Source organism: Rhinoraja longicauda, chromosome 10, assembly GCF_053455715.1.
Source record: "Rhinoraja longicauda isolate Sanriku21f chromosome 10, sRhiLon1.1, whole genome shotgun sequence".
Taxonomy (NCBI): domain Eukaryota; kingdom Metazoa; phylum Chordata; class Chondrichthyes; order Rajiformes; family Arhynchobatidae; genus Rhinoraja; species Rhinoraja longicauda.
The window spans coordinates 34,225,401-34,251,273 of record NC_135962.1 but is presented as its reverse complement, the minus strand read 5'-3'; the positions used below and the strand labels follow the sequence as shown (position 1 = coordinate 34,251,273).

General features: G+C 41.3%; 1 protein-coding gene across 1 annotated transcript in view; it reads right to left on the bottom strand.

Moving 5' to 3' along the window:
- Positions 1 to 24,252, bottom strand: part of ccdc175 (coiled-coil domain containing 175) — a 50,391-nt gene extending 26,139 nt beyond the window's left edge. Inside the window, exons 1-10 of the mRNA XM_078406599.1 lie at positions 24,140 to 24,252; positions 21,730 to 21,809; positions 20,359 to 20,470; positions 18,027 to 18,162; positions 16,452 to 16,680; positions 15,397 to 15,519; positions 13,564 to 13,673; positions 12,231 to 12,312; positions 5,304 to 5,440; positions 2,277 to 2,387 (exon numbers count right to left, since the gene is read on the bottom strand). Coding sequence (XP_078262725.1) covers positions 2,277 to 2,387; positions 5,304 to 5,440; positions 12,231 to 12,312; positions 13,564 to 13,673; positions 15,397 to 15,519; positions 16,452 to 16,680; positions 18,027 to 18,162; positions 20,359 to 20,470; positions 21,730 to 21,809; positions 24,140 to 24,209 — 1,190 coding nt within the window. The 5' untranslated portion in view covers positions 24,210 to 24,252. The remainder of the gene's footprint in view (positions 1 to 2,276; positions 2,388 to 5,303; positions 5,441 to 12,230; positions 12,313 to 13,563; positions 13,674 to 15,396; positions 15,520 to 16,451; positions 16,681 to 18,026; positions 18,163 to 20,358; positions 20,471 to 21,729; positions 21,810 to 24,139) is intronic.
- Positions 24,253 to 25,873: the final 1,621 nt, after the last annotated feature.

The following is a 25,873-nucleotide window of genomic DNA, read 5'->3' as shown; positions in this document are numbered from 1 at the left end:
CCCTGGGAAGTTGACTGGGACTTGCTCAGTGCCAAAGGCTTAGCCAGAGCAATCTTTGTGAGGTATATCCAAGAGGTTTCTTGAAACAGTATGTGGATAGTCCAACCTGAGAAAGGAACATACTGGATCTTGTGTTGGGAAATGAGCCCGGCCAGGTGACCCGGTGTTCAGTAGAAGACTTTTTGGGGGATAGTGATTGCAACTCTATAATTTTTAAGATTGTTTTGAATGAGAAGACTGGACCTTATGGGAAGATGCTAAATTGGAGTATGGCTAACTGCAATGTTATTAGGCAGGAACTTGAGGGAGGATACACTCGGAGCAATTGTGATTGGGTAAATCCACATCTGCAATCTGGTGGTTGACAGCAATCTGGTGGTTGTTTAAAGGCCAGTTGATCCATGTTCTTCAGAAATGCTGGCTGACCCACTGAGTTACTCCAGGACTTTGCGTCTTTTTTTACTGTGTAATATCTTATCACATGTTCATACACTGATATCTTGCTTAGGTTTAATGTTGTATCTCAAGAAAACGATGCTACTGGAATAGTTACAAAGAATGGTCCTTATTGCATTCTATACATAAAGGTGTGTTTCTGCTGTTCCAGAAAGTTTACATGAACATCTGCCCTCCTGCAGCTGTGCCGGCGACTCAATGCAAATCCCTGGCCTCCACTGAAGGCTTCAAACAATTGTTTCAAACAATGAATCAACCAAAGATCAGAGTAGAGAAGCAGTGCAACCAAATAATGAAGGGAAAAGATAACAACTTCCATCACATCGAACAGGATAAGAACGACCATAACATCTGGGTGGCTTGTCAACATATGGAGCGATCATTGTTAAGCCCCAGCAACTGCCTGCACTCATTGTGGCAGCTCTAATCCTACATCTCAGTGCTGAGGGAGCCCACAGTTTGCTCTGACCTGCCCAAGACTAGTCCTCACAGACAGCTTCTCCACACTGAGCTGTAGATAAAAGGAACTACAGATGCTGGTTTACAAGATTTTTTTTTACAAAGTGCTGGAGTAACTTAGAGGGACAGAAGAAGGCTCCTGACCCGAAACATCGTCTATCCATGTACTCCAGAGATGCTGCCTGACCCACTGAGTTACTCCAGCACTTTGTGCCTTTTTTTGAGCTGTAGACTGTTCTTTATTGTGGGAGCATCAGTCAAGGGAAGGGGTTCATGCTATGTTATGAGCAAGCTGCAGCACTAGCACGGAGGGCAGGGATGAGTTTCCCCAGCACACAAAAGTGCACTGCCCCGGTAAAAGTCCTGTTTAAAGTATACGTCCATTAGTATTCAGATTATAGAATTCAAGATTAATAAAAGGAATCAGCACCACAGAACTCGGCTCTGCTGGGTAATAGTGTACTGTCTATGAGCTTAGCAGCACAATTTTAAACTGTGAGTATTAAGCCATCTATAGTTTTCTTCACTTTTGCTGTCTTTCCCTTGGTTAGTCATTTATAGTCTTAAATTTCAGTGAGCAAAAAACTTCTGCTTAACATCTGCGGTGATCTGCTTAATAGTAAATATGCATCAGATGTCACGTTGTGCCTTTTGTAGTTGGTAAAAACATGCTCATCTGAAACTATTGAATCTGCAACTTTAAAGCTATTACACAGTTCTACAAGCACCGATACCGTCCCCGGGCAATACCTATGTGCAAGCTTTGGTGGTGTATTCGAGGTAAGTGTAATTTTACTCGTCTTCATAACAGCTTTCAAGCACAATTCATAAGTTTGACCAAAAAGAAGGAAACAGCATCCATTTTCTTCTCCAAATTTATGTCTCATCTTTCAATCAAAACATTTCTCTAAACGCTTAAGGTTGTGGGTGTACTTTAACAATCAACATTATTAAAATGAAGATGCAAGGAACTGTAGGTGCTGGAATCTTGAACAAAACACAAAGTGCTGGAGTAATTCAGCAGGCCAGGCAGTAACAATGGAGGGAATGGGCAAACGACATTTTGGTTGGAAGTTCTTCAAACTGATGAGGAAGTTATCAGTCTAAAGAAGTGTCCCCACTTGAAACGCCACCTATCCATTCCCTCCACCAATGCTGACTGACCCGCTGAGTTACTTCAGCACATTGTTTTACTGAAATGAAATGAGGCAATACCCTGCAGATTTGACAATCCACAAATATCATTGAAATAATACACACCTGCATTGAAATCTGCCCATTTCTAAGCAGCTGGAACAAATAGGGAATAATTAAATGATATTTAGAATATCAAATTAAACAGAATATTTTAATGGTCTTACTGGTGTTTATCTGCATGAGTCAGCATCATTTCTTCATACTCTTGGATTTCCTTCCTTACACTTGCCAAATTATCTTCAATCTGAACAAGCATATCTTTGGTTGATTCTAACCTAAAAAATTAAATTGATATATTACAAATATACCTTAACATATGTTGCTGTGTGAAAATGTTTCAAAACTGAGACTTTCCATTATGTATTTGGTTTTCTCTTGCACACAACTTCTGTTAATTTAATTTATAGAAGCTCCATAAAACTACCCAAAGTAATAACTGAGATAAATAGTGGAGAAATTGTGGAAAATATTGCAAAATAAGTCAAAATAGCATGAGTAAATGGTACAAATTAATTGTAAAAACTGTAAGAGTATAATTTTCAACAATGTCATTTTGTGCATAACTTAGTAATTAAATCCTAATTTAAGTACGACACTACACAATCATCTCCTCAAATCATTTTTACCATTCAATTAAATCTGTACCTCATGCCCCTTTTAGTGCTCATGCTCTCTTCTAAAACAATTGCATTTAATTTCCATAGAATAATTTCACTTTCCAAACAAAAGTATACTCTTTCCACATAAATTCTTGTTGCTTTCCCATCAACATTTAAAAAGGGAAATCATAGAACAGTACAGCACAGGAACAGGCCCTTTGGTCCACAAAATCCATGCCGAACGTAATGCCAAGTTGAACTAATCTCATCTGCCTGTAAATTATCCATATCCCTCCATTCCTTGCATATTATATCTAAGTGCCTGTCTAAAAGTTATTTAAATGCCACCATCGTATTGGCCTCCACCATTGTCCCTGGCAGCATGTTCCAGGCACCCATCACCCTCTGTGTAAACAAAATTTGCTCTGCACATCTCCTGTAAACCTTGCCCCACTCACCTTAAAGTTATGCATTGGGGAAAAGGTTGTGACTGTCTAATAATCTTATATAGATAAAACCCCGCAGAGATAGAGTACGAAGAAAAATGAGAATGAACTTGAATTTACCGTATGATTACACATGAACATGCATGTCTTTACTTTTACATTAGAGAAACAGAAATAGACCCTTCGGCCCACCGAGTCTGCCCAGAGATTACCCCATACACGAGCACTATCCTACACACTAGGGATTATTTACCATTTTTACCAAAGCCAATTAACTGAACGTCTTTGGAGTGTTGGAGGAAACCAGAGCACCTGGAAAATCCATGTGGCCACAGGAAGAACGTACAGAGGGTAGACACAAAAAGCTGGAGTAACTCAGCAGGACAGGCAGCATCTCTGGAGAGAAGGAATGGGTGACGTTTCGGATCGAGACCCTCCTTCAGACAAACAGAGGGCATTGAATCAGTGAAATTCACTTCGCAAAGGGCTTTGCAGATATAACCGAGTTTATTCAATTTAGAGACTGAAAGATTTATGGATATAAAAGGATTCAAGGGATATGGGGCTGATAGGAGAAGAGGTGCTAATCTAAAAAGAAAATCAAACCTAATCCTATTCAATGGCCAAGCAGGTACAAATGCCCAAATAGCTTACTCCTGCTTCTGTTACTTATATGCTTATAATGGAATTTTCTTGCCTACAAGGCAACCCAAAAGATGTAGGGGCCAGTGAAATATTATTGAATTACAGTCACTCGTGCAACAGGAAATATGGCAGGCCACATATACGTAAAATGACCAAACAAACTGCAATGAAACAATAACTATTTTAAAAAGCCATATGGATGGGAAAGGTTTAGGGGGACATGGACCAAATGCAGGCAAAAGGGAGTAGCCCAGCATGCTAACTTGATCAGCATGGGAAAGATGGGACAAAAGGCATGTTTCCATGCTGTATCTATTAACTAGAAGATTTGCTTTACATACTGGCTGTGCAGATAAAACATCATTATAACATTGGAAAGGATTTCCAGATTTTCTTCAAATAACTTCATGAGATATTTTAAGCAAACCAGAAAATGCATTGAAAGGGAGCAGATTGGAACACAACCTTACTTTGGTACTGTACTGACAAATAGAATATAATATATTCCTTTATTCATCCCACACCGGGGAAAGCACTCCACATTGACACTTTGGAGAGGCATTTAAAGCTCGATCCCAGAGGTTTAAAAAAAGTTCTCCAATTGAATAAAGGCAAAATATTAAGAGGGAGAAAACCTTGGGAAACGATAAATAGAGAATAAAGATCAGTAGTGAGGCACATTGCGGAAATCGAGGTGAGAAAGAGGTTAGGAGCTTGATATTTTTCTTTCCTTGTTTCTCAGTCTTTGTACCAGAGGATCTGATGTTATGCATGCAGTGCTTCTTTAGTGACAGGACGCACCAATACAGCAGAGTAGCACCTCTAAAAAGTTAAAAACTAGATTTTAAAATTGATACTTCTAATGTTGATTTTATACATTATAGTTATTAGTTTATTTAAATTAGACATTGATTGATCACAAAATCAAAACAAAAATAGGTGGTGTATTGATGGAAAAAAGCGTTGATAAATGGAGCTTAATTTTAAATGGATAAACATCTCCAGAATGCCAATGTTTGAGGGGAGACCTGATAGAAGCATATAAAATAAGAGACGTAGATAGGGTAGACAGTCTGGGAACATTTTTCCCAGATGGAAAAGTCAAAAAGGAGAGTGCATAGTTTTAGGGTGAGAGAGGCAAAGTTTCAAGGAGATGTGGGAGGCAATTCTTTTTTAAACAGGTGGTGGGTGCACGGAAGGAGCTGTCAAGGGTGATGGTGCATCTTTGTCACCAAGAAAAAGCAATGTACATGTTCATAGGGATTGTGAGTGGTACAGTCAAAATGTGTAGGAGGTTCTGCAGGTATGGGAATTTCTGCCTTTTTTGGGTGATTATGAGTTTATCACTTTATGAGCAATATTAGGAAAAATATATTAATTTTTACAGATAAAATTAATATACCAAATTTCTTTTATTCATTTAGACATCATGCAATTTCCTGTTGCTGCAAATTTCTGCTAAACATTCAGTGCAACTAAGAATAATGCCTAACAGACACACCGATCAGTTAGAATTTTCAAACGATTTCTTGTTTCAGTTTCGTATTCTCTTGCTTTTCTAGCTGCTTCCCTGCGAGAATCTCTTTGTTCCAGAAGGTCCTCATTTCCAATCTGAACTTTACCAATGCCCTCCTGGACCTGCAGAAATTAACAAATAACAAAAGGTGAGGGGGGCAAAGTTTAAAGGAGATGTGTGAGGAAAGATTTTTCCACACCGATAGTGGTGGGTACTGGGCACATGGTGCCGGGATGGAAGAGAGGTGTGTCGGGGTGGAAGCAAATACAATAGTGATATTTAACAGACATTTAGATAGGTAAATGAAGGTAACAGGAGCAATGTGTAGGAAGGAACTGCAGATGCTGGTTGAAATCGAAAATAGACACAAAATGCTGGAGTAACTCAGCGGGACAGGAAGCATCTCTGGAGAGAAGGAATTGGTGACGTTTCGGGTTGAGACCCTTCTTCAAGGTAACAGAGGCATATGTGTATTTTTATAATACTGGCACACAATAATGTGACAAAGGGGGTCAAATTTCAAATTCCTTCAAAAAAGTTGACAAGCACTTTATTGGGTAACATAGTATCAACAAAAAATATAAGAAAAGATAGCATATTGATGGCAAGTTTCCGAAAATGGCATCAGAATACACAAATACATTTTCGCGTGGTGTCCACCAGTGACCTGGTTGGCACAGTAAGTGCACGTATTTCTTATTCCTTTCTATGTTTATGAATACCGCATAGAACAATTAAATTGCAAACACCGTTTCCACTTCATTCACCTGATCATGTAGTAGAATATAGCATCCATCTGAGCGGACACCGCGACGCGCTTTACGTAAGAAAAACATACGTTACAATACATTGTATTTTTGGCTTGATTTGTAAGTAAAGGCAAATTTAATTGGCACACCTTTGGTCCTCATGTTGATAAACAGCAATAAAGGTTTCCAAAGGTGATGGAAAGACTGGAGGAAAGACTAGATGCTGAGCGCCCTCTTATAACTGCATTAAAGAGGTAATTAAACACACCTGAGCAATTACAAATGCCTGTGAAGCCATATGTCCCTAACATTATGGTGCCCTGAATTGGGGGGAACATGTATAAACATGGATAGGTGACGTTTCACAGGGTGCTGGAGTAACTCAGTGGGTCAGGCATCATCTCTGGAGAACATGGATAGGTGACATTTCACAGAGTCCTGGAGTAACTCAGCGGGTCAGGCAGCATCTCGGGAGAACGGATAGGTGACGTTTCACAGAGTGCTGGAGTGGCTCGGCAGCTCGGGAAGCATCTCTGGAGGACATGAATAGGTGACGTTTCTCGGAGTGCTGGAGTGGCTCGGCGGGTCGGGCAGCATCTCTGGAGAGCGTGGGCATGTGTTGTTTCACAGAATGCTGGAGTGGCTCGACGGGTGGGGCAGCATCTCTGGAGAACGTGGGTAGGTGATATTTCACCGATTGTTGGAGTGGCTCGGCGGGTGGGGCAGCGTCTCTGGGGGACGTGGATGGGTGGCGTTTCGCGGAGTGCTGGAGTGGCTCGGCGGGTGGGGCAGCGTCTCTGCAGAGCATGGGTACGTGATGTTTCACAGAGTGCTGGAGTGGCTGTGTTGAGAGTTGGACCCTTCTTCAGTCTGAAGAAAAGTCTGAAATAGATTCAAGTCGTATTTGATACATACATATAATAAAAATACCTTGTTCTTCAGACTGTTGTTGTGACCTACTTGAAGGCATTTCATGTTCAGGGACTGCAGGAGAAAGTTTATATTCACACAGTATTCACACAGACACTGTAACAGCTTTGTAGCTGACGTGGGTCTGATGTTTTTTGTCTCCGTCACGGTCGTTGTGGAGCTTCCGGAAGTTGACACGAAGGAATGAAGTTAGCGACTTGGTCCGTACGAAAGGTAAACAAGAGACAGTGTGTTGCCAAACTGAAGATTGGCTCAGTTTCTTAGTTTTGATGACAAATTTATGCCCCCCAAATTTTTTTAATTGACTTTAAAAAGTCAGAAAATATATCATAAACAGTGTTTTTGACACCACGATGTTTTTGATATATTAAATCTGAATATAAGGAAAAATAATTAACTCACCCCTCAATCACGACTACCATAGGATATCTCGTTGGGGTTTATGAAAAGCAGTAGAGGTTTGGAGCCTCCGTGGTTTAACTTACCGAGGTATCGACCCCGATAACAGTCATTGTGACAATGGACACCAAGCACAACGACCGTTACCGGATCTTTGCAAGGCAGAATACCAGACATGCTACTGTATTTTTCTCCTGGTATTGATGAAGATATTTCCCTAGATCATTATCAAAATGTATATGTATGAGGGGCCATATGAAGTTTATTTATGAATTGAATATTCATGACTAAATGTGGCAGAGTTTTTATGTCACATTTCTGGTGTCCAAAATGGTGGTAAAACATAGAAACATAGAAAATATGGAGGCCATTCGGCCCTTTGAGCCAGCACCGCCATTCATTGTGATCATGACTGATTGTCCACAATCAATAACCCGAGTCTGCCCCCTCCCATATCCCTTGATTCCACTAGCCCCTAGAACTCTATCTGACTCTCTTAAATCCATCCAGTGATTTGGCTTCCATTGCCCTCTGTGGCAGAGAATTCCACAAATTCACAACTCTCTGGGTGAAAAAGTTTCTTCTCACCTCAGTTTTAAATGGCCTCCCCTTTATTCTAAGACTGTGGCCCCTGGTTCTGGACTCGCCTAACATTGGGAACATTTTTCCTGCATCTAGCTTCCTTTTATAATTTTATATGTTTCTATAAGATCCCCTTTCATCCCTCTAAACTCCAGTGAATACAAGCCTAGTCTTTTCAATATTTCCTCATATGACAGCCCCGCCATCCCAGGGATCAATCTTGTGAATCTACGCTGCACTGCCTCAATTACAAGGATGTCCTTCCTCAAATTAGGAAACCAAAACTGTACACAATACTCCAGATGTGGTCTTATCAGGGTCCTATACAACTGCAGAAGAACCTATACTGAAATCCTCTTGTTATGAAGGCCAATATGCCGTTAGCTTTCTTCACTGCCTGCTGTACCTGCACGCCAACTTTCAGTGACTGGTGTACAAGGACACCCAGGTCTCGCTGCACCTCCCCCTTACCTAACCTAACTCCATTGAGATAATAATCTGCCTCCTTGTTTCTGCCGCCAAAGTGGATAACCTCACATTTATCTATATTATACTGCATCTGCCACGCATCTGCCCACTCACTCAACCTGTCCAGGTCACCCTTTAACCTCCTAACATCCTCTTCACAGTTTACACTGCCACCCAGCTTTGTGTCATCCGCAAACTTGCTAGTGTTGCTTCTAATTCCCTCTTCCAAATCATTAATATATATGGTAAACAGTTGCGGCCCCAACACCAAGTCTTGCGGCACTCCACTCGCCATTGCCTGCCATTCTGAAAAGGGCCAGTTTACTCCTACTCTTTGCTTCCTGTCTGCCAACCAATTTTCTATCCATGTCAACACCTACTCCCAATAGCATGTGCTCTAATTTTAGTCACCAATCTCCCGTGCGGGACCTTATCAAAGGCTTTCTGAAAGTGTAGATGCACCACATCCACTGGCTCCCCTTCATCCATTTTACTTGTCATATCCTCAAAAAATTCCAGAAGATTAGTCAAGCATGATTTCCCTTTCATAAAACCCTGCTGACTTGAACTTATCCTTTTTCTGCTATCCAAATGCACCGTTATTACCTCTTTAATAATTGACTCCAGCATCTTTCCCACCACCGAAGTCAGGCTAACTGGTCTGTAATTCCCCGTAAAAACGATGTGAATTTGTCTGTCATGAAAAAAGTTTTTGACTTTCGGTCTTGAAGTTATCTAATTTATATCTGTTATTTATAAGGTTTCACATGATGGGTAGATTTTTGTTAAGAACAATGTATTGGTGTAAAAACCTGAATAATAATCTTGTTCCTCAAAATCTAGCCAGTATTGTAAAAATACACATATGGATCTTATGTTGGCTGAAGGGAATAGTTCAATTTGGCATCATGATTAGCACCAACGTTGTGGGCCAAAGGGCCTATTTCTGTGCTGTACAGTTCTACGTTCTACTGCACAAGCTTCAAAAGGATCTCTGTTGAATATAAACTCATGCCACTCATGTATTGGGCACTTGCATTTTGTACCCAATACAAAATTAGTATTTGATGCTCTGTGATTTATGCCTCACTCATTGCACAAAGGAGGGACACAAATAAAATGGCTAACTTTTTGCATCCTAACCAACAGTAAAATTGATCTTCATATCTCAGATGAAGTAGTGTTTCAAGGGATAATTAACAGCATTCTATTCCTTATTGTCATCCAGTTTCTGTTAGGAAACTTCATGAGTGGTTTTTGTCAAATGGCCACTTGATTTTCTGTTATGTCTAACCAATAAGCAAAAGACATTTAGGCCAAGTATTGAGGGCAGTCGGCAGCTGCAAAACTGTACCCCAACAAATAGCCAACATCTTCAGCAAAGAATATAAATATGAAGAGAAAAACAAACTAAAAAAGTAAATTACATTTTCAGAACAAGCAGACCCTTAGTCATTCCCTCCACAGTTGTTGCCTGACCCACTGAGTCTTCTTTCTGAGTGCTTCTTTTTCTCATAATGATTAACTTTGAATCCTGTAAATGTTGTGTTTTTAAACTCCTCGTAGTTTGACCTTTTTCTAGAATTCTTGCCTCAAATGAAAGGACAACTTCATTTACGAACATGCAAGACTGATTCTATATGCAGTGAAGAAGGTTACAATATGGTCAGGAAGACGTTATAAGGAGAAGGTAGACACAAAATGCTGGAGTAACTCAGCGGGACAGACAGCATCTCTGGAGTGAAGGAATGGGTGACGTTTTGGGTCGAGACCCTTCTTCACTCCATTTAAATAATTCAGATTTAAACCAGCACCTGCAGTTCTTTCCGACACAAGTTATAAGGAGAGGCTAGTTCTTTTTCCCGCAGGAGAATAGCAGGCTGAGAGGTGACCTTATAGAGATATATAACAAACACCAGGGGCATAGATAAGGTGAATAGCTGCAGTCTTTTCCCTAGGGTAGGGGACTTTAAAACTAATGGGCATAGGTTTAAGGTGAGACGGGAAAGATTTAAACGTGGCCCGAGAAGCAACTTTTTCCACACAGGTGGTGGGGCATAAATGGGATGAGCTTCTAAACAAAGTGATAGAGGTGGGTACAATTATACCATATAAGGTACTTGGACAGGTACACGGATAGAAAAGGTTTGAGGTAAGTGAGCCAGGTGCAGGCCAGTGGGACCAGCTCAGTCAGGCAATTTGGTTGGCAAGGACAGGTTGGGCAGAAGAGCCCGTTTCCGTGATGTGGTATAGCGCTGTGATTTTAGTAGCCAATGTCTTTCAGGAAACAGCTAAAGGGTTGATGCTCACTGATTGATGTCATTTAACTCTGGAAAAATGTCAGGCTTGCTAAGATGAATCATGCCCAGAAGTGTCCACTGAATGGACACTGATCAATGATCATTCACATGATCTAATTAATTTCAAGCCTTTAATTTTCAATCCAAAATCAATTCCCCTAATCTAATCAATCCTATGGATACACAGGAACTGCTGATACTGGCATCTTGAGCAAAACACAAATTACTGGAGAAACTCAGCCTGGAAATGGGACCTGATTGGAAACATATTCTGTCCACAGATGTTGCCTGACCTGCTGAGTTCCTCCAGCACTTTGTGTTTTGCTTATCAATCCTATAATTTGCCAAATACCTAGCTAGTGACCTAATTTACTCACAATACTGAAAGCCAATAGCACAATGGGCCTCAGGTTTGTTCTAATTTTTTTTTTACATTCAGACGGACTGTTTCCATAACAACCAAGATGTGTGGAAAAAACAAACTTTTTCTTTGATGGAAATGAAACATTTCAGAGAATTTTGTTACTTCTGAGAAAATCATTGTTTAGTGCTTTCAGGTATTCCACCTACATTACCCTGCAAGTGACTGGCAAACTTTAAATCAAAGTATTCAATACCTCATCGAATGTCCAGAAACTTAACTATGGTTAGAAGAGTAAATCAGTGGCTGGGCAAACAGAACACATGACTAATTTCATACTTCCCACAGGACAGTAAGGCGCAAGAGATCTATGTAGACTTGGTAGATTAGATTCAAAATTGGCTTGGTCAAAGAAGACAGAGGGTAGTAGTGAGGTGGTGTTCTTCAGATCGAATGTCCATGAGCAGCGGTGTACCACAAATATCAGTGCTAAGATCTTGACTCTCGTGACGCTTGACAGTGCTGCAGGGGAAGTGATGGAAGTGGATATGATAGAAATGTTTATGAGGTATTTAGACAGACACATGAGCAGACAGGGAATTGAGGGATATAGACTAGAGCAGATAGATGTGCAATTTAAATTGGCATCGTGGTCAGCAAAGACATTGTGGGAGGAAAGGCTTGTTCTTGTGCTGTATTGTTCTATAGGCTTTCCACCACCTACACTGTACAAGCCAGGGATCTGATAGAAAATTCTCCACTTGCTGGATGTACACAACTCCACATCCAGGACAAAGCACATAATTGACCACCATCCTAAACTGATTCCGTCCACCACTGGTGCTCTGTACACAACAAACATTTTCACCAGAAGGACTGCATGATGGTCACTCCCCAACCCCCCTTCCTCACCCTCTCCCCATTTCCTAAAGGGCATCTAGAGATGGGCAATAACATTGACCTTGCAAGTTACTTCCACACCCATTAATAAATTAAAAAGTCTTGGACCCACAGGTACTTACTCTTACTTTACAAGCAGCCATAATTTTTTTAAATCTCTGACCCATGTATAATTGTTGATGATTTCAAAAGAATTATTCTAATGCATTAAAAAAAATCCTACCTGTAATGATCTCATCTGTAAATTTTCAATTTCCTGTTGGTAGTATTCATTGAGGGTTTTTAAGTCATTGGTAAATTTGTCCCTATTCACAGCAAAATACACATTCATTATTTAAGTAATAACACTAATCACAATTGTATGCTTAAAGTTATTTTCTCTGTTAAAATATTTAACAACATAAAATCTATAAATAATCAAGATCAAATACTAGTTATATTGCACATGGAGCAAAGTTAATTTATCTAGTTACAACCGCAGTTATTCTGATCAAGCTAATTGCTTTCATATATAATGTGTAAGGAGGAACTGCAAATGCTGGTTTAAACCGAAGACAGACACAAAAGATTGGAGTAACTCAGCGGATCAGGCAGTATCCCCGGAGATGTTTTGGGTCGAGAGTGGCGCAGTGGCACAGGGGTCGTTGCTGCCTTCTAGCCCATAGACCTGGGTTCAATCCTGACCATGAGTGCTGTCTATACGTTTGTCCGTTGTCCCTGTGTCTGTGTGAGTTTTCTCTAGGCGCCTCCCACATTCCAAAGATGTAGAGGTTTGTAGGTTAATTGGCTTCTGTACAATTGTCCCTTGTGTATAGGATAGAACTAGTGTACAGGAATTGCTGATTGATGTGTACTCAGTGATGAGAGATATTAACCATCATCTTTTCTTCCATTCTCCTCTATCATTCAGTCTTTTTGTGCTCCCCTCTCCACCTATCTCCTTATTTTCCCTCCCCATTCTTTCTCTCAATCACTTTGATCCTTCACTGATCTTTTTTTCTCTCTCTTTCTCTCTCTCTCTCTGTCCTGTTCTTGCTTTCGAGATTTTATTCCTTTCTATTTCACCTCTCCGTGCTCTCATTGGTACCCCATTTGCTCCTTAAATTTCAACACATTTCTCATCTCTTGGCCCTTCACTTTGCTGCATTTCGCTCTACTTCTCCCCCTCTGCTTGTCCTGTTGACCTCTTCGACCTCCAATCTATCAATGTCCACCATCGTGCTCCCTGCACCTTTCTTCACACCCTTCCTCATTTCCAAAGCCATCTCCTGTATCCATCTCTCCGCTTTAATCACCACCATCCATTGAAGATTGATTTGTGGTTGTCCAATTTAGGTTATCGAACAAATGTAGCCAAAGGTTTGACTAGTTTGCATCTAAAATGTGGTGTAATGTTTACAATACGAGATTGCTTTTTCCTGCATTGCACATGCATGCCCCTAAATTTGATTAAATACAATGAAAATAGTACTTTCAGCACCGGTCAATTGTCCACAAGCTTTTGTTCAACTGTAATGTATTCCAAGAATATTTAATGACACAGAAATTGCTTTTACTTCTTATTCATTAGTTCTTCAAACGTTTGCAAATTTTCAATGTGTTCGTATTCAAGAGCAGTTTCTTTCTTTTGTAAAACTGTATTCTGCAATGTTAATTCTGATGTTTTCTGTTAAAAAAAACACAGCATTCACGATAATGTTTAAGAACAAAAACCATTATTCAATCAAGTGCAATATGAAACCAATTCTGCCTTATTTGGATGTAAAATGGTAATCAAATAGAAGCTCCATTTCTTGGCTTCCTTTTATTCATAGCTCTTTGTCTTGAGCACAGTGGACTCTTTTTTTCTTTCTCCACTGCCATTGCTGCCAGAGCATTCTGTAAAATATGCCTCAACTGCCTTACCGTCTCCTTATTTAGAATTTAGAACAGTTAGTTCCAAAACATAGTTAACTGTCGTTTGCAGGTTAGAGTAGAAATATGAGCTTTTAGAGTAGTGGGCAGATTAGAATAAAAATGTATGCTGTGAGCGAGCGGACTAGTGTTCACCTCGGGTGTTCCCACTGGATCCCTAGAACTAATTTCCTGAATGCACATCAGGATCCAGTGATGTACACAGGAAAACAGCAAAATGTTCTTGGTTTTTGAGTGAGTTGAACACTGCGGCTCTCCTAGAAATGAACTTGTTATGGAGCCAGATAAATTTGCTAAGCCCATCTGGTTCCTTCTGCCTTTTTTTACTCGCTGTCGGCCTACACCTATTAACCACCAGTCTCTGTCTTCCAACTCCACTCATCTTCCCTCCCATTTGCCCACCATCCTTCACCCTTCCTCAGTATACCTATCACATCGCCGTGGGCACATTTATTCAGTCAATCAATAATTTGATTATTTGCATACCTGGAGAGTCACCCTTGTAACACCGATTTAAGGTATTTGGGGCTAAATAGTTTTTGGACCATTCACTTGAATTACTGTCTTGGCAGTTGAGATGTGATCCCGTTATAAATATGCAATTCATGAAATTATTTGCTGCATCTAAAATAGGGAAGTAAACTGTGCAATCATAATCATTGAAATTGTATTTACTGTAATCAGCTGCCGTTATATTTGTTTTTACGAGTGTAAAAACTCAATGCTCTTTCAACTCAGTGAAATTAGGGCAGCACAATGGCATAACTAGTAGAGCTGCCAGCTGCAAACACCAGAGGCCCAGGTTCGATCCTGATCTTGGGTACTGTTTGTGTGGAGTTTGCATGTTCTCTCAGTGCAGGTTCCCTCCACATATCGCAAAGACATCGTTTTGGAGGTTAATGGACCTCTGTAAATTACCCCTCATGGGTAGAAAGTGGATAAGTGGGATAACATAAAACTAGTGGGAACAGATGATTGATGGTGGGTGTGGACTCGGTGGGCTGAAGGGCCTGTTTCCATCCGGTATGTTTCAATCAGTCAATTCCTTCAAGACATGTACCATTCAACCTTGAGTATTTGATCCCTATCTTTCCCTGCTTTTTGTTCAAAATCTGATACACCAGTAACTTCTGTGGAGGAAAGATCACCAATCTACAACATGAATTCTGTTTCTCTCTCCATAGATGTTATCTGGCATGCATCCACTGTATCTGAGAAAGAACATCTCCGGGTTTAAGAACAGATTTTTTCCCAGCAAGCATCAGGCTCTTGAACACTGCCCAACACCAACTACCTCAGCTACTGATGTATTCAGAATTCCACAAATAATAAAATTCTCATCACATGAGTTGCTGAGGTAGTTAGTGTTATTATTTCAAATTTCCATCATCTTTGTTTTTATTTGAAATTTGCATCATCTACTAACTTTTGGTGTTGCATTAATGATCACATATTGACCTTTCTACAACTCTTACCTTTTCCTGGTCCCAGATATCATAGTTTAAATCTTCCAGTTTTCTCTTTAAACCATCAAGGATGGTTTTTTTCTCATAATTGGCTTTGTTCTGTTCCTGAACCAGCCCGTTTATATCATTAAACTAAAATAAAGGATTTAAAATATGTCAGAATACAATTGAATATACACAGGTTGTCGAGAATTAAGGTGTACAAAGTACCAAAGTTCAAACGTTGATTTTCTATAAATACCAGTGAACTTAAAAGATAAATCCTGGAATTTCCACTGTGAATACAATCTGACAATTAGATCTTGCTCTCAACATTAGCAAGATCAAGGAACTGATTGTTGATTGATTGTTGTTCCGTTGCCAGTTCATATGTCAATTAAACTTTGACTCTTGGAAAATGCAACTACTGTAATTGCAGACCAAGGAACACAGCAAACCTGAACTATACATATAGAAATAAAGTGCTTCAATTCATTTAATTATTACTTGTGTACGCTAGGTTTAAAAACATGCAATTGGCAAAGTGTCTCAATTTTCAACTTGACACACTTATGTATTAGAATCTACCTAAAGAATCAATAAACAGGGTTAATCTCAAGCAGGATTTCAAAAAAAATGGTAACAACTTTATTAAAACTCGTGAAAGGTTCCTGGGTATAGACTTAATTACAATTTGAAGAGGCTCTTTGAGAAAATGCAATGTAGAAATCTTTCCTATTGGACTTCATTACCTGGAGCAGAGGAATTAATGATATTGCACATATGAAAATAATAATCAAGGTGGTTTGAGCAGGCACCATTTGTACAAATATCTCTCTGAAACCATGCTTTTCCATTATCCTTTCAACCACCTATTTAATATGTGTCTGGACTGGGATTCTTGCTGGACTCCAGTCTCAGGATGACAATTTCAGACAGTTGACCCATAATAGATAAATCAGGAAAACCATTATTTGACTAAAGAAGCAAATTAAGAACGTATTGTAATGAAAGATAATATTGCTAGTATATAAATTAATATCTATACAAAACAGAATTCCATTTTAAATGAAGAAAAAAATTACTTTTTCCATCAAGTCTCTTTTTTTGTCATGATATTCATTTCGTTTCTCCTCCATTTCCTCTTTTAAATCTTGAATGTCTTTGTTTATATCAATAATTTTGCTTTTTATGTCTCGTATGTTGTCATACGTTTCATTCAATGTGATTTGCTTATTGGCTCGATCTCCCATCACATCATTCATGAGGAATATGATGTCATTGTATCGTGCTCCTGCCTCTCGTTGTGCAGGGCTGTGGAAAGGGGAGGCAGACAAAGAGCATACTGACCAGACATTTAATATGATCTCAAAATTCTGTACATCATGCATCGTATCTTCATTCTGTACGAGAGTTGCGGAATGATTAAAATTGAATTATCAGGTTAATTGTTTTAATCACACTGTTTGTTGAACAATCAAAGAGCGTCTTTTTGGATTGTTCAATGGACAATGCTTATAATTTCCCCTTGTTCAGATTAACTATGATTTTGTTTTAAACACACAAGAACCTGCTGATGCTGTTATCTTGAGCAAAAATCAAACTGCTGGACAAACACTTCAGGGTCTGGAGAAGGGCTCCGACCCAAAATGTTGTCTGTCCATTCCCTTCACAGTTTGCTGATGATCTGTGAAGTTCCTCCAGCACTTTGTTTTTGCTATGCTTTTGTTTTCTCTGGATAGGACTATTCAGATATGTTCCTACCAAAACCCATCTTCCACACTTCAATAAACTCGTCCTTACGCAAAACCCTCCCACTACATTCCAATGCAAACCAGGTCCTGGTCACCAGCACTCCTTGCTCATGACTTGCATCATTTTAGCAACATTCAATCTTAAATTCTCCTAGCGCAAAAAAACAAAGTGCTAGAAGAACTCAACAGGTTAGGTAGCATCCATGGAGGGAGTGGACAGCATTGCAGGAGAACATGGACAGGCGCCGTTTCGGGTCGGGACCCTTCAGACTGTTTTTATAAGGGGGAAAAAAGCTGGAAGAGAGGAGGGGCAGGACAAAGCTTGGCAATTAATAGGTCAACATAGATGAGGAGGGTTTTTTTGATAGGCAGATGGTTGGACAACGGCCAGAGTTGAAAAGACAGAAGGTCTGAGGTCAAAAGGATGGAAGAGTTGCAAATTATGCAACCAGAGGAAGGAATGTAGGCGGATGGTGAGGGGGAAGGGAGAACTAGGTGTGAGTCCAGGTGGACCGCAAGGAAGGGGGGTGGAGAAGAGGGGTGAGAGGGTTAAGCAGTTACCTAAAATTGGTGAATTCAATGTTCTGAAGAAGGGTCTCGACCCGAAACGTCACCCATTCCTTCTCTCCCGAGATGCTGCCTGACCTGCTGAGTTACTCCAGCATTTTGTGAATAAATCGATTTGTACCAGCATCTGCAGTTATTTTCTTATACTCAATGTTCATAATGCTACCCAAGCAGAATATGAGTGTTGTTCCTCCAGTGTGATCTCATTTTGGTAATGGAGGAGGCCCAGGACAGAAGTATGAGAATGGGAAGAGGTGTTATAGATGGCAACCAGCAGATCCTGCAGACCTTTGTGGACTGAGTGCAAATGTTCGGCGAAGCGCTGAAGGATATACTTACCACAAAGAAGCATTTTCTCGTTCCAATCTACGGTATTCTTTTTCTAAAGCTTCCATTTGTAGTGTCATCATTTCGATTTTGGCCTTCAATTCATTCAACTCGGTTGCTTTTGACGCGCGGGCAGCAGCAACAGATGCTTGAAACAAGCAAATCTTTGTCTTTAAAGCATTTGAAAGCTCCAATTCTTAGTTTCTCTCAATGTAGAGAACTAAATAAAATGTTGTGAATATAACCAAATATCATTGAAGATAGATTATTTAAAAAGAATTCGAGGCTCTGATATCGTCCCACTTCCCAGAAATGTGCCAGCTGGTAGGTTCATTGTCAACTATAAATTGCCCCTATGGTATGTAAATGATAGGAGAATCAGAGTTGTTGATGATGGGGAAAACAAGTTAAAATATGTTACAGATAAATACGTGGGGGAACAGGATAGATGGTTTAGTTTAGTTTAGAGATTCAGCATGGAAACAGGCCCTTCGACCCACTGTCAATTGATCCTATTTTCCCATCCACTCCCGAGATGCTGGGAGCAATTTCCAGAGGTCAATAAAACTATAAATCCACACATCTTTTTGATGTGGGAGGAAACTGGAGCACATGGACCACAAGGTCACATGAAAACATGCAAACTCCATACTGACAGCACCAGAGGATTGAACCTCGGTCTCTGGTGCTCTGAGACAGCAGCTCTACCAGCTGCGCCACTGTGCTACCCTTGGTTCCTGAGTTTTTCTAGCATTTTCTGTTTATATTTTAAATACAAAAATGAATGGAATGAATTAAAAAATTGCCAATTTAGGCTTAAGTTTTCACCCCCAACTTTCTTTTGCATGGTCTATTTCCAATTCTCCCCTTCTCTTATCTTTGCAAATACTTTATTTAAGGGGCTGTGAATCTCTACAGTCCTCTACCACAGGGAGCTGTGGCTGTTCAGTCACTCAGCATTTCAAAATTGAGATCAATAAATTCTCAGACACAAAATCAGGAATTGTGGAGGCCTGGAGGCAAATTGAGGTGGAGAATTGGCCAGGAATCCACAAAGTAACAGGAATATGTGGAATTCACAAAGTTACTCCTGATTCAATGTCTCTAACTTTACTCTTTACTCAAATTTTCTATCTTCACTTAAGCAGACTGATTACCAACCAATACCTACTGTAAACCTTCTGGCTCTCATAGCTGCCCCAATTACATCTTCCTAACCAGTTTTAACCTGGGCCTTCATTTCATTCTTCCAACTTATTTCTTCCTTAAATCTCCCGGTAATGCCATCTTCCGAACAGGTACTTCTGATGTTTTTCTTCTCCTCGACTGAAAACTGTTCTCCTCCAGGGATGACAATGTTCTTTTTCCCGCATTTACTCTCATCTCTTACTCTCCTTCCCAGAATCATAACAAGGTTGTTTTGCCTGCACTTTCCTCTTCAACAGCTACCACATTGGACAGATCATCTTCCAGAATTTGCTCTATTTTTTAGTGAGATATCAAACTAACCACATAATTTTTGACTACCCGCATTCCTTCAGAATTCTGTTGAGATGAATTCACTTTAATATCCTAATCTTTCAGGCGCAATTCCATTACATGCCACCTCATCCTCTAATGGATGAGTAAGCAAGCACCACCAAGCCTTATGCTATACTTCCCACTTAAATATAGTGGATATGGGGAGAAAGCAGAATCAGGGTATTGATTGTAGATGATCAGCCATGATCACAGTGAATGGCCTGCTCCTGCACCTATTGTCTATTGTCTATTGACTATACAAAGCCCAAACCCTCCTTCAAAGTGAAGCATGCATCTTTTTCAATTTAGTTATCATGCTTTTGCTGCTAAAAACATGTTCATCTCTAATGTCTTGAAACGAATTAACCTCCAGACTCACACATCTTTGGGATGTGGGATGAAACTGGAGCACCCGGAGGAAATCTACCCGATCACAGGGACAACTCCATACAGTACCCCAGATCAGGATCGGTCTCTGGGGTTATAAGGCAGGAGCTCTGCCAACTGCACCACACTTTGCTGAATGCCTTCGATCAGTCTGCAAGCCTGCTTCTGGGCTCCCTACCATTTGCTATTTTAATTCTCCGTTTTAATTTTGTTTCCAGCTTTACTCAGTCCAATTCAGACAGGCCGTCTACAGTGTACCAAGGAAGTTCAAAAGAGGAGCAAAGAACAGTTCTTCATCTTTTGTTTAGGGCATATCTAGACTAATACAAGAGTTCAATAATATCAGATCCTTCTACCCATTTTTTTCAAGGCAGCTAAAAGATCCTGCTGTTGAAATTAATCATTCAACAAAGGGAATTACAATGCATTTTTTTACCTGCAATTTCCTGATTTAGCTTGTTAGGAAGTTCAGAAAGATTGTACCGCAGTTTACTGGCTTCAATGGTTTCCACTTCAAGTATTTCGTGGATGTTCCGCCTAGCTTCCTCCTAGACGGTATATAACAAATACTATTCATGAGGCACATTTCCCAAGTATTCACAGGTGCGTCCTCAAAACAAAGATTAATGCCAAGACATACAGGACGAACTCCATTAAAGGAGGAGGTTTTAACAAATAGTTTAAGGAGGAGGTTTTAACAAATAGTTTAGGGCAGCATATTGGCACACCTGGTAGAGCTGCTATGTCACAGAGCCAGAGACTCAGGTTCAATTCTGAGCTCGGGTGCCGTGTGTTTGGAGTTTGCACATTCTTTCTGAGACTGCATAGGTTTTCTTCCGGTGCTGCGGTTTCCTCTCATATCCCAATGACGGGCTAAATGGAATGCATTCATTCCCAGATTTCCTTCAGACAAAGACATTTGTAAAGAAGCAGACCATTACATAATATCCGGTTGCACAAGTTCTTCATCTGTTTCCTTTTATCATATTTTATGATTATATATTCTTTTCTTTGAGCCAGCAAACCTGCAATCGATCACTCAAGCAGAACTGTCAGAGGTATAGTTATACGTAGATCAGCGCTCTTAGATACATTTCCAGAAAATGTAATGTCAACGCTGTACGCGGTCATCTTAACATAGTATAAATGGAGATGCGATCCTGATGTTATTTTTAAACTCACTTATTGCTAACTGCTACTAACTCGCTTGTAAGTCTTAATGCTTTTCCACAATGTTTAATCCAAACTTTTACGAGTTTATTTCACTACCATTCTCAGCTCAAGTATCAAAAGATACGCAAAACGTCCAGATTCCCCGATTCCCGAGCTTTGATTCTCATGCGCAGAGTTATCGTGAAAGGTCTCCAAGGTCAACTGCACCCCCCTAGGTCAACTCCAACAAACCTCATGCCTTTTAATATCGAGGATAAACTCAACAAACCATCGGTGCAATGAGGCTTTGCTCTGTGTGGGAGGAAGCATCTCCTGGCAATGCCCAGCCCGGCGCCCTGTCCCAAACCTTGCCTCAAATTATGCGCCTTGGAAGAACTCGCCGTTTAAAGATTGGGAATTCATCGTGTTGCAAGCGGCGAGGGTACGTCTAACAAAAACCTCTGCGTTTGAGCAAACTTTGCTGGCAAATCATTTTATATCGCCACATTCTGAGGTCTCTATTCTTTTGGGAAAAAATAAGGCTGTAGCGAAGCAGCACTATGCGGCGTAACACTGATCAATGTATATCTATCTGCATACTCCAGTATGAAATATTAATTATTAACACATTAAACGTAGTATGCTTGGTGCTTACCAGCTGACTAACACCTTCTGCAAGTTTTGCAAAATGTCGAATAGGTCCAAAACAAAGTCCTTTATCTTTCAGGTTTTTTTCTGAAAAATATACAGTATTCAGACATTTTAACATTCAGATTTATTATTGTCACCTGTTCTGAGGTAGTGAAAAACTTTGTTTGTGCGTGCTCTCCAATCAGATAATACGATACATAAATACAATGAAGTACTAAGAACCACAAAAGGACACAAATGTGTTGGAGTAACTCAACAGGTCAAGCAGGTTGATATTATACTAAAAGCATATATGTCCATACAAACAAGGATAACTACAATGGTACAGGATTTTCTGAATAGGATTTTCCAGGTGTTCTGAAAAACCTTAATCCTTAAATTAAATTTATTGGTTCATTACTGTCACATGTGCACAGAGAGGTACAGTGAACAAACATTTGTTCGTGTGCTATCCAATTAAATCAGATCATACTGTACATGAGTACATTCAAGCCAAACCCATGCAAAACAGATTATGCAAAGATAAAAATACTGGTGTAGAATATAGTTTTGCAGCATTGTAGTATTACAATTGCAGAGGAAAAAGTCCAGCATCTGCAACGAAAGTAGTTTGGAAGATCGTGACTAACCCCAAACCTGTGGGAGGACCGTTGGGTAGTCTGGCAATAGAGGGAAGATATTGCTCTGAATAAGTACTGAAGGTTCAGGTTCTTGTATACCGGACCTGAAGGTCAGGTCCGACATGTGAGGAGAAAAGGGAATGATAATGGTGAGAAAAGTCCTCGATTATATTGGCTGCTTTCTCGAGTCTGCATAAAGTGTAGATGGATTCAATGTTGGGGAATCTGGTCTGTGATGCAATCCACAGCATCTGTAATTTCTTGCAGTCTTGGGCAGAGCTGTTCCCAAACCAAGCTGTGATGCAAAGGAATGGAATACTAAAGCAGGTAATCGGATCAATGTGCGGGATGTTGCCACACATATATTAGCCTCCATAATTTCCAACACTTCAAAAGTGACTTCACTTCAAAAGAACCGCGATAGCTGGAATACTCTTTTGATGTCCCAGGTCAATAAAACTGCTGTGCAAATTCAAGTCTGTCTTATTTTATGTGTAAGATGCTTGTAATTGAGTGAAGACATAAGAAACTGCAGATGCTGGTTTACGTTTGTGTTTTTGTAATTGAGTGAGGTTGAATAACATGAAAGTATATTATAAATCTCATGAAAGTATATTATAAATCTCATGAAAGTAATGACAAAATTTTAAAATAACTTTCTCCTGCGGAATAATCCATTTGCTACATATGATTTTTTTCCTCGAGAATTTAATTTTTCATTTAATTGCGCAGGTTGGACAGAGGGCTAATAAAAACACCAGGATAATAAATGAGGCGCAAATCTTTCTCCATGCTGAGAGGTTAATGAGACAAGTGGGATTTGGATGATGAAAAGTGAAGAGCAGATGATCAGGAAGACGCAAGGAACTGTAGATGCTGAGATCGTGAGCAAAACACAAAGTTCTGGAGGGACTCAATTGGTCAGGGAGCATCTGTGGGGAAATGGACACCTTGAGCGATGTGGGGTGGGCATGGAGTAGGGGGGGGGGCGCCAGATGGGGTGGGGCGCCAGATGGGGTGGGGCGCGAGATGGGGTGGGGCGCGAGATGGGGTGGGAAGAGGGGGTGAGGAGTGGGGGTGGGGATGAGGAATGGGAATGGGATTGGGGCGGGCGTGTGGGCATGGATGCGGAAATGGGGTGGGGTGGGCAGAGATGAGGAGCGGGTGGCGTGGGCAGGCATGGGTAGGGAGTGGGTCAGGAGCTGGGTGGGGGTTGTCATGGGGCAGGGATGCGGGGAGCAGGGTGGGGCAGAGAAGGGAAGGTATGGAGGAGAGGGGGTGGGCGAGGGTGGAGGGGAGAAGAGACTGCATGAGGAGTGAGAGTGGGTGGACTGCGTGGGAGTGGGTGGGCATGAGGCGGGGGTGGGGGTTGGGGAAGAGACAGGGCGGGGCAGAGGGCTAGGCGGGGAGAAGAGACTGAGGGGATGGACGGGGTGTGGGTGGTGGGAGTTGGGCTGGGGAGGGAGTGGGTCGAGGCAGAGGGGGTAGCCAGGCGTGTTGGAGAGACGAGCCTGTGTGTGTGAGGGGATGGCCGGGGGGTTGGGCTGGGGAGGGAGTGGGTCGAGGCAGAGGGGGTAGCCAGGCGTGTTGGAGAGACGAGCCTGTGTGTGTGAGTGGATGGCCGGGGGGTTGGGCTGGGGGGGGGGGGGGGGGGGGGAGTGGGGCCGGGCAGAGGGGGTAGCCATGCGTGTTGGAGACTAGACTATGTGTGTGAGTGGATGGCCGGGCAGAGCGATAGGCTGCGGTTGGAGGTGGTGGACAGGAGTGGACGGACCAGGGTGCTACCCCACCTACCCAGCTCCTGCAGCCGGTCCAGCGCCAGCTTCAGGCCGCTGGGCCACCCCTTCTGCCCGCTGTCCTCCATGGCGGCTCCGGGCCCAGGACGCGGCGTTTCCTTGGCAACGGCGGCGCCAGGCCTGCTCGGCCCCGGCGACCAGCGCCGCCCAGCGGCGCCAGGAGTGGCAGCAGCTGGTCTGCGTGCTTGACAGCAGAGGGAGAGGTTTACAAAGGATCACCCTTTGCTCTTCTTGCTCTTGCTCTACATGCACCCAATTTATTTTTGGTTGCAACAATTGCATCAATCATCGAGTCGCTGTGTTTGTTGGAAATAAGGGTTTGCAGGGAATGCAAAAAAAACTTAAGGAAATGTAGTGGCCCTCTGCAAATAGCAAAACTGCAATTGACAGAAATCTGAAATATTGACAGAAGATGCTGGAAATATTCAGCGTAGTGCCCTCTGCAAATAGCAAAACTGCAATTGACAGAAATCTGAAATAAAGACAAAAGATGCTGGAGATATTCAGCGTAGTGCCCTCTGCAAATAGCAAAACTGCAATTGACAGAAATCTGAAATATTGACAGAAGATGCTGGAAATATTCAGCATAATGCCCTCTGCAAATAGCAAAACTGCAATTGACAGAAATCTGAAATAAAGACAGAAGATGCTGGAGATATTCAGCAGACCAGGCAGCATCGGCGGAAAGAGTTAAGCCGTCATCAGATAGACACAAAAGCTGGAGTAACTCAGCGGGACAGGCAGCATCCCTGGAGAGAAGGAATGGGTGATTATATGGGGCGAGACTGCCTGTCCCACTGAGTTACTCCAGCTTTTTGTGTCTATCTTCGTTTTAAACCAGCATCCGCGGTTCCTTCTTACACAAGCCGTCATTAGCACTGGTTGCAGTGGTCAGTTGAGGTTGTGAACATTCCATAACATAACAGAATCCATAAGTATTCTGTCCTCTATGATCTCAAAGAGGTGTATAAAATGATGAGGGGACATATAAATGGTTAATTCACACAGTCTTTCCCCCCAGAGGATGTTGCCAGGACTCAGGGCCTGAGCTTGTAAGAGAGTTTGGGCAGTCTAGAAGTTTGTTCCTTGGAGGGCAGGAGGTTGATGGGGTAATCTTATAGTGGGTATAAAATCATGAGGGGAATTGATAGGGTGAATGCAGTCTTTTTCCAAGAGTGGAGGAATCAAGAACCACAGGTGATGGATCTAATGAAAGAAAAGTAGGATTATGGGTATATGGAACAAGCTGTCAGAGGAGGTGGTCAACAGCATTTAAAAGACATTTGAACAGGTACATACATGGGAAAGGTTTTGAGGGATGTGGGTAAAATGCTGCAGAAGTGCTTAACCCTCTTGTTGAAGAACTAGAGATACCACTTATCCTTGTAATTGCTGGCAGTACCAGCACCTTGGTTTTTAATAACTTGCATAGAAACACACCCACAAATCTTATCTTCGACAAGATGGATGAACAGGCAAATTTCCTTCTGCCATGTTGCAACCCACTCATTGAACATGTCCACCGGCCCTGAAAGCTCTTTACATCCCCCTCTAGATTTACAATCAAGTACAGGCTGATGAGATTAGTTTAACTAGGCATCAAATTCGGCACTGGCATTATTGGTCAAAGGACCTGTTCCTGTGCTGTACAGTCCTATATGCTATTCTCTAATCCCACCTAGTTTGATATCATTAGCATACTTGGAAATTTAACATTTGTTCTCAGACAAAT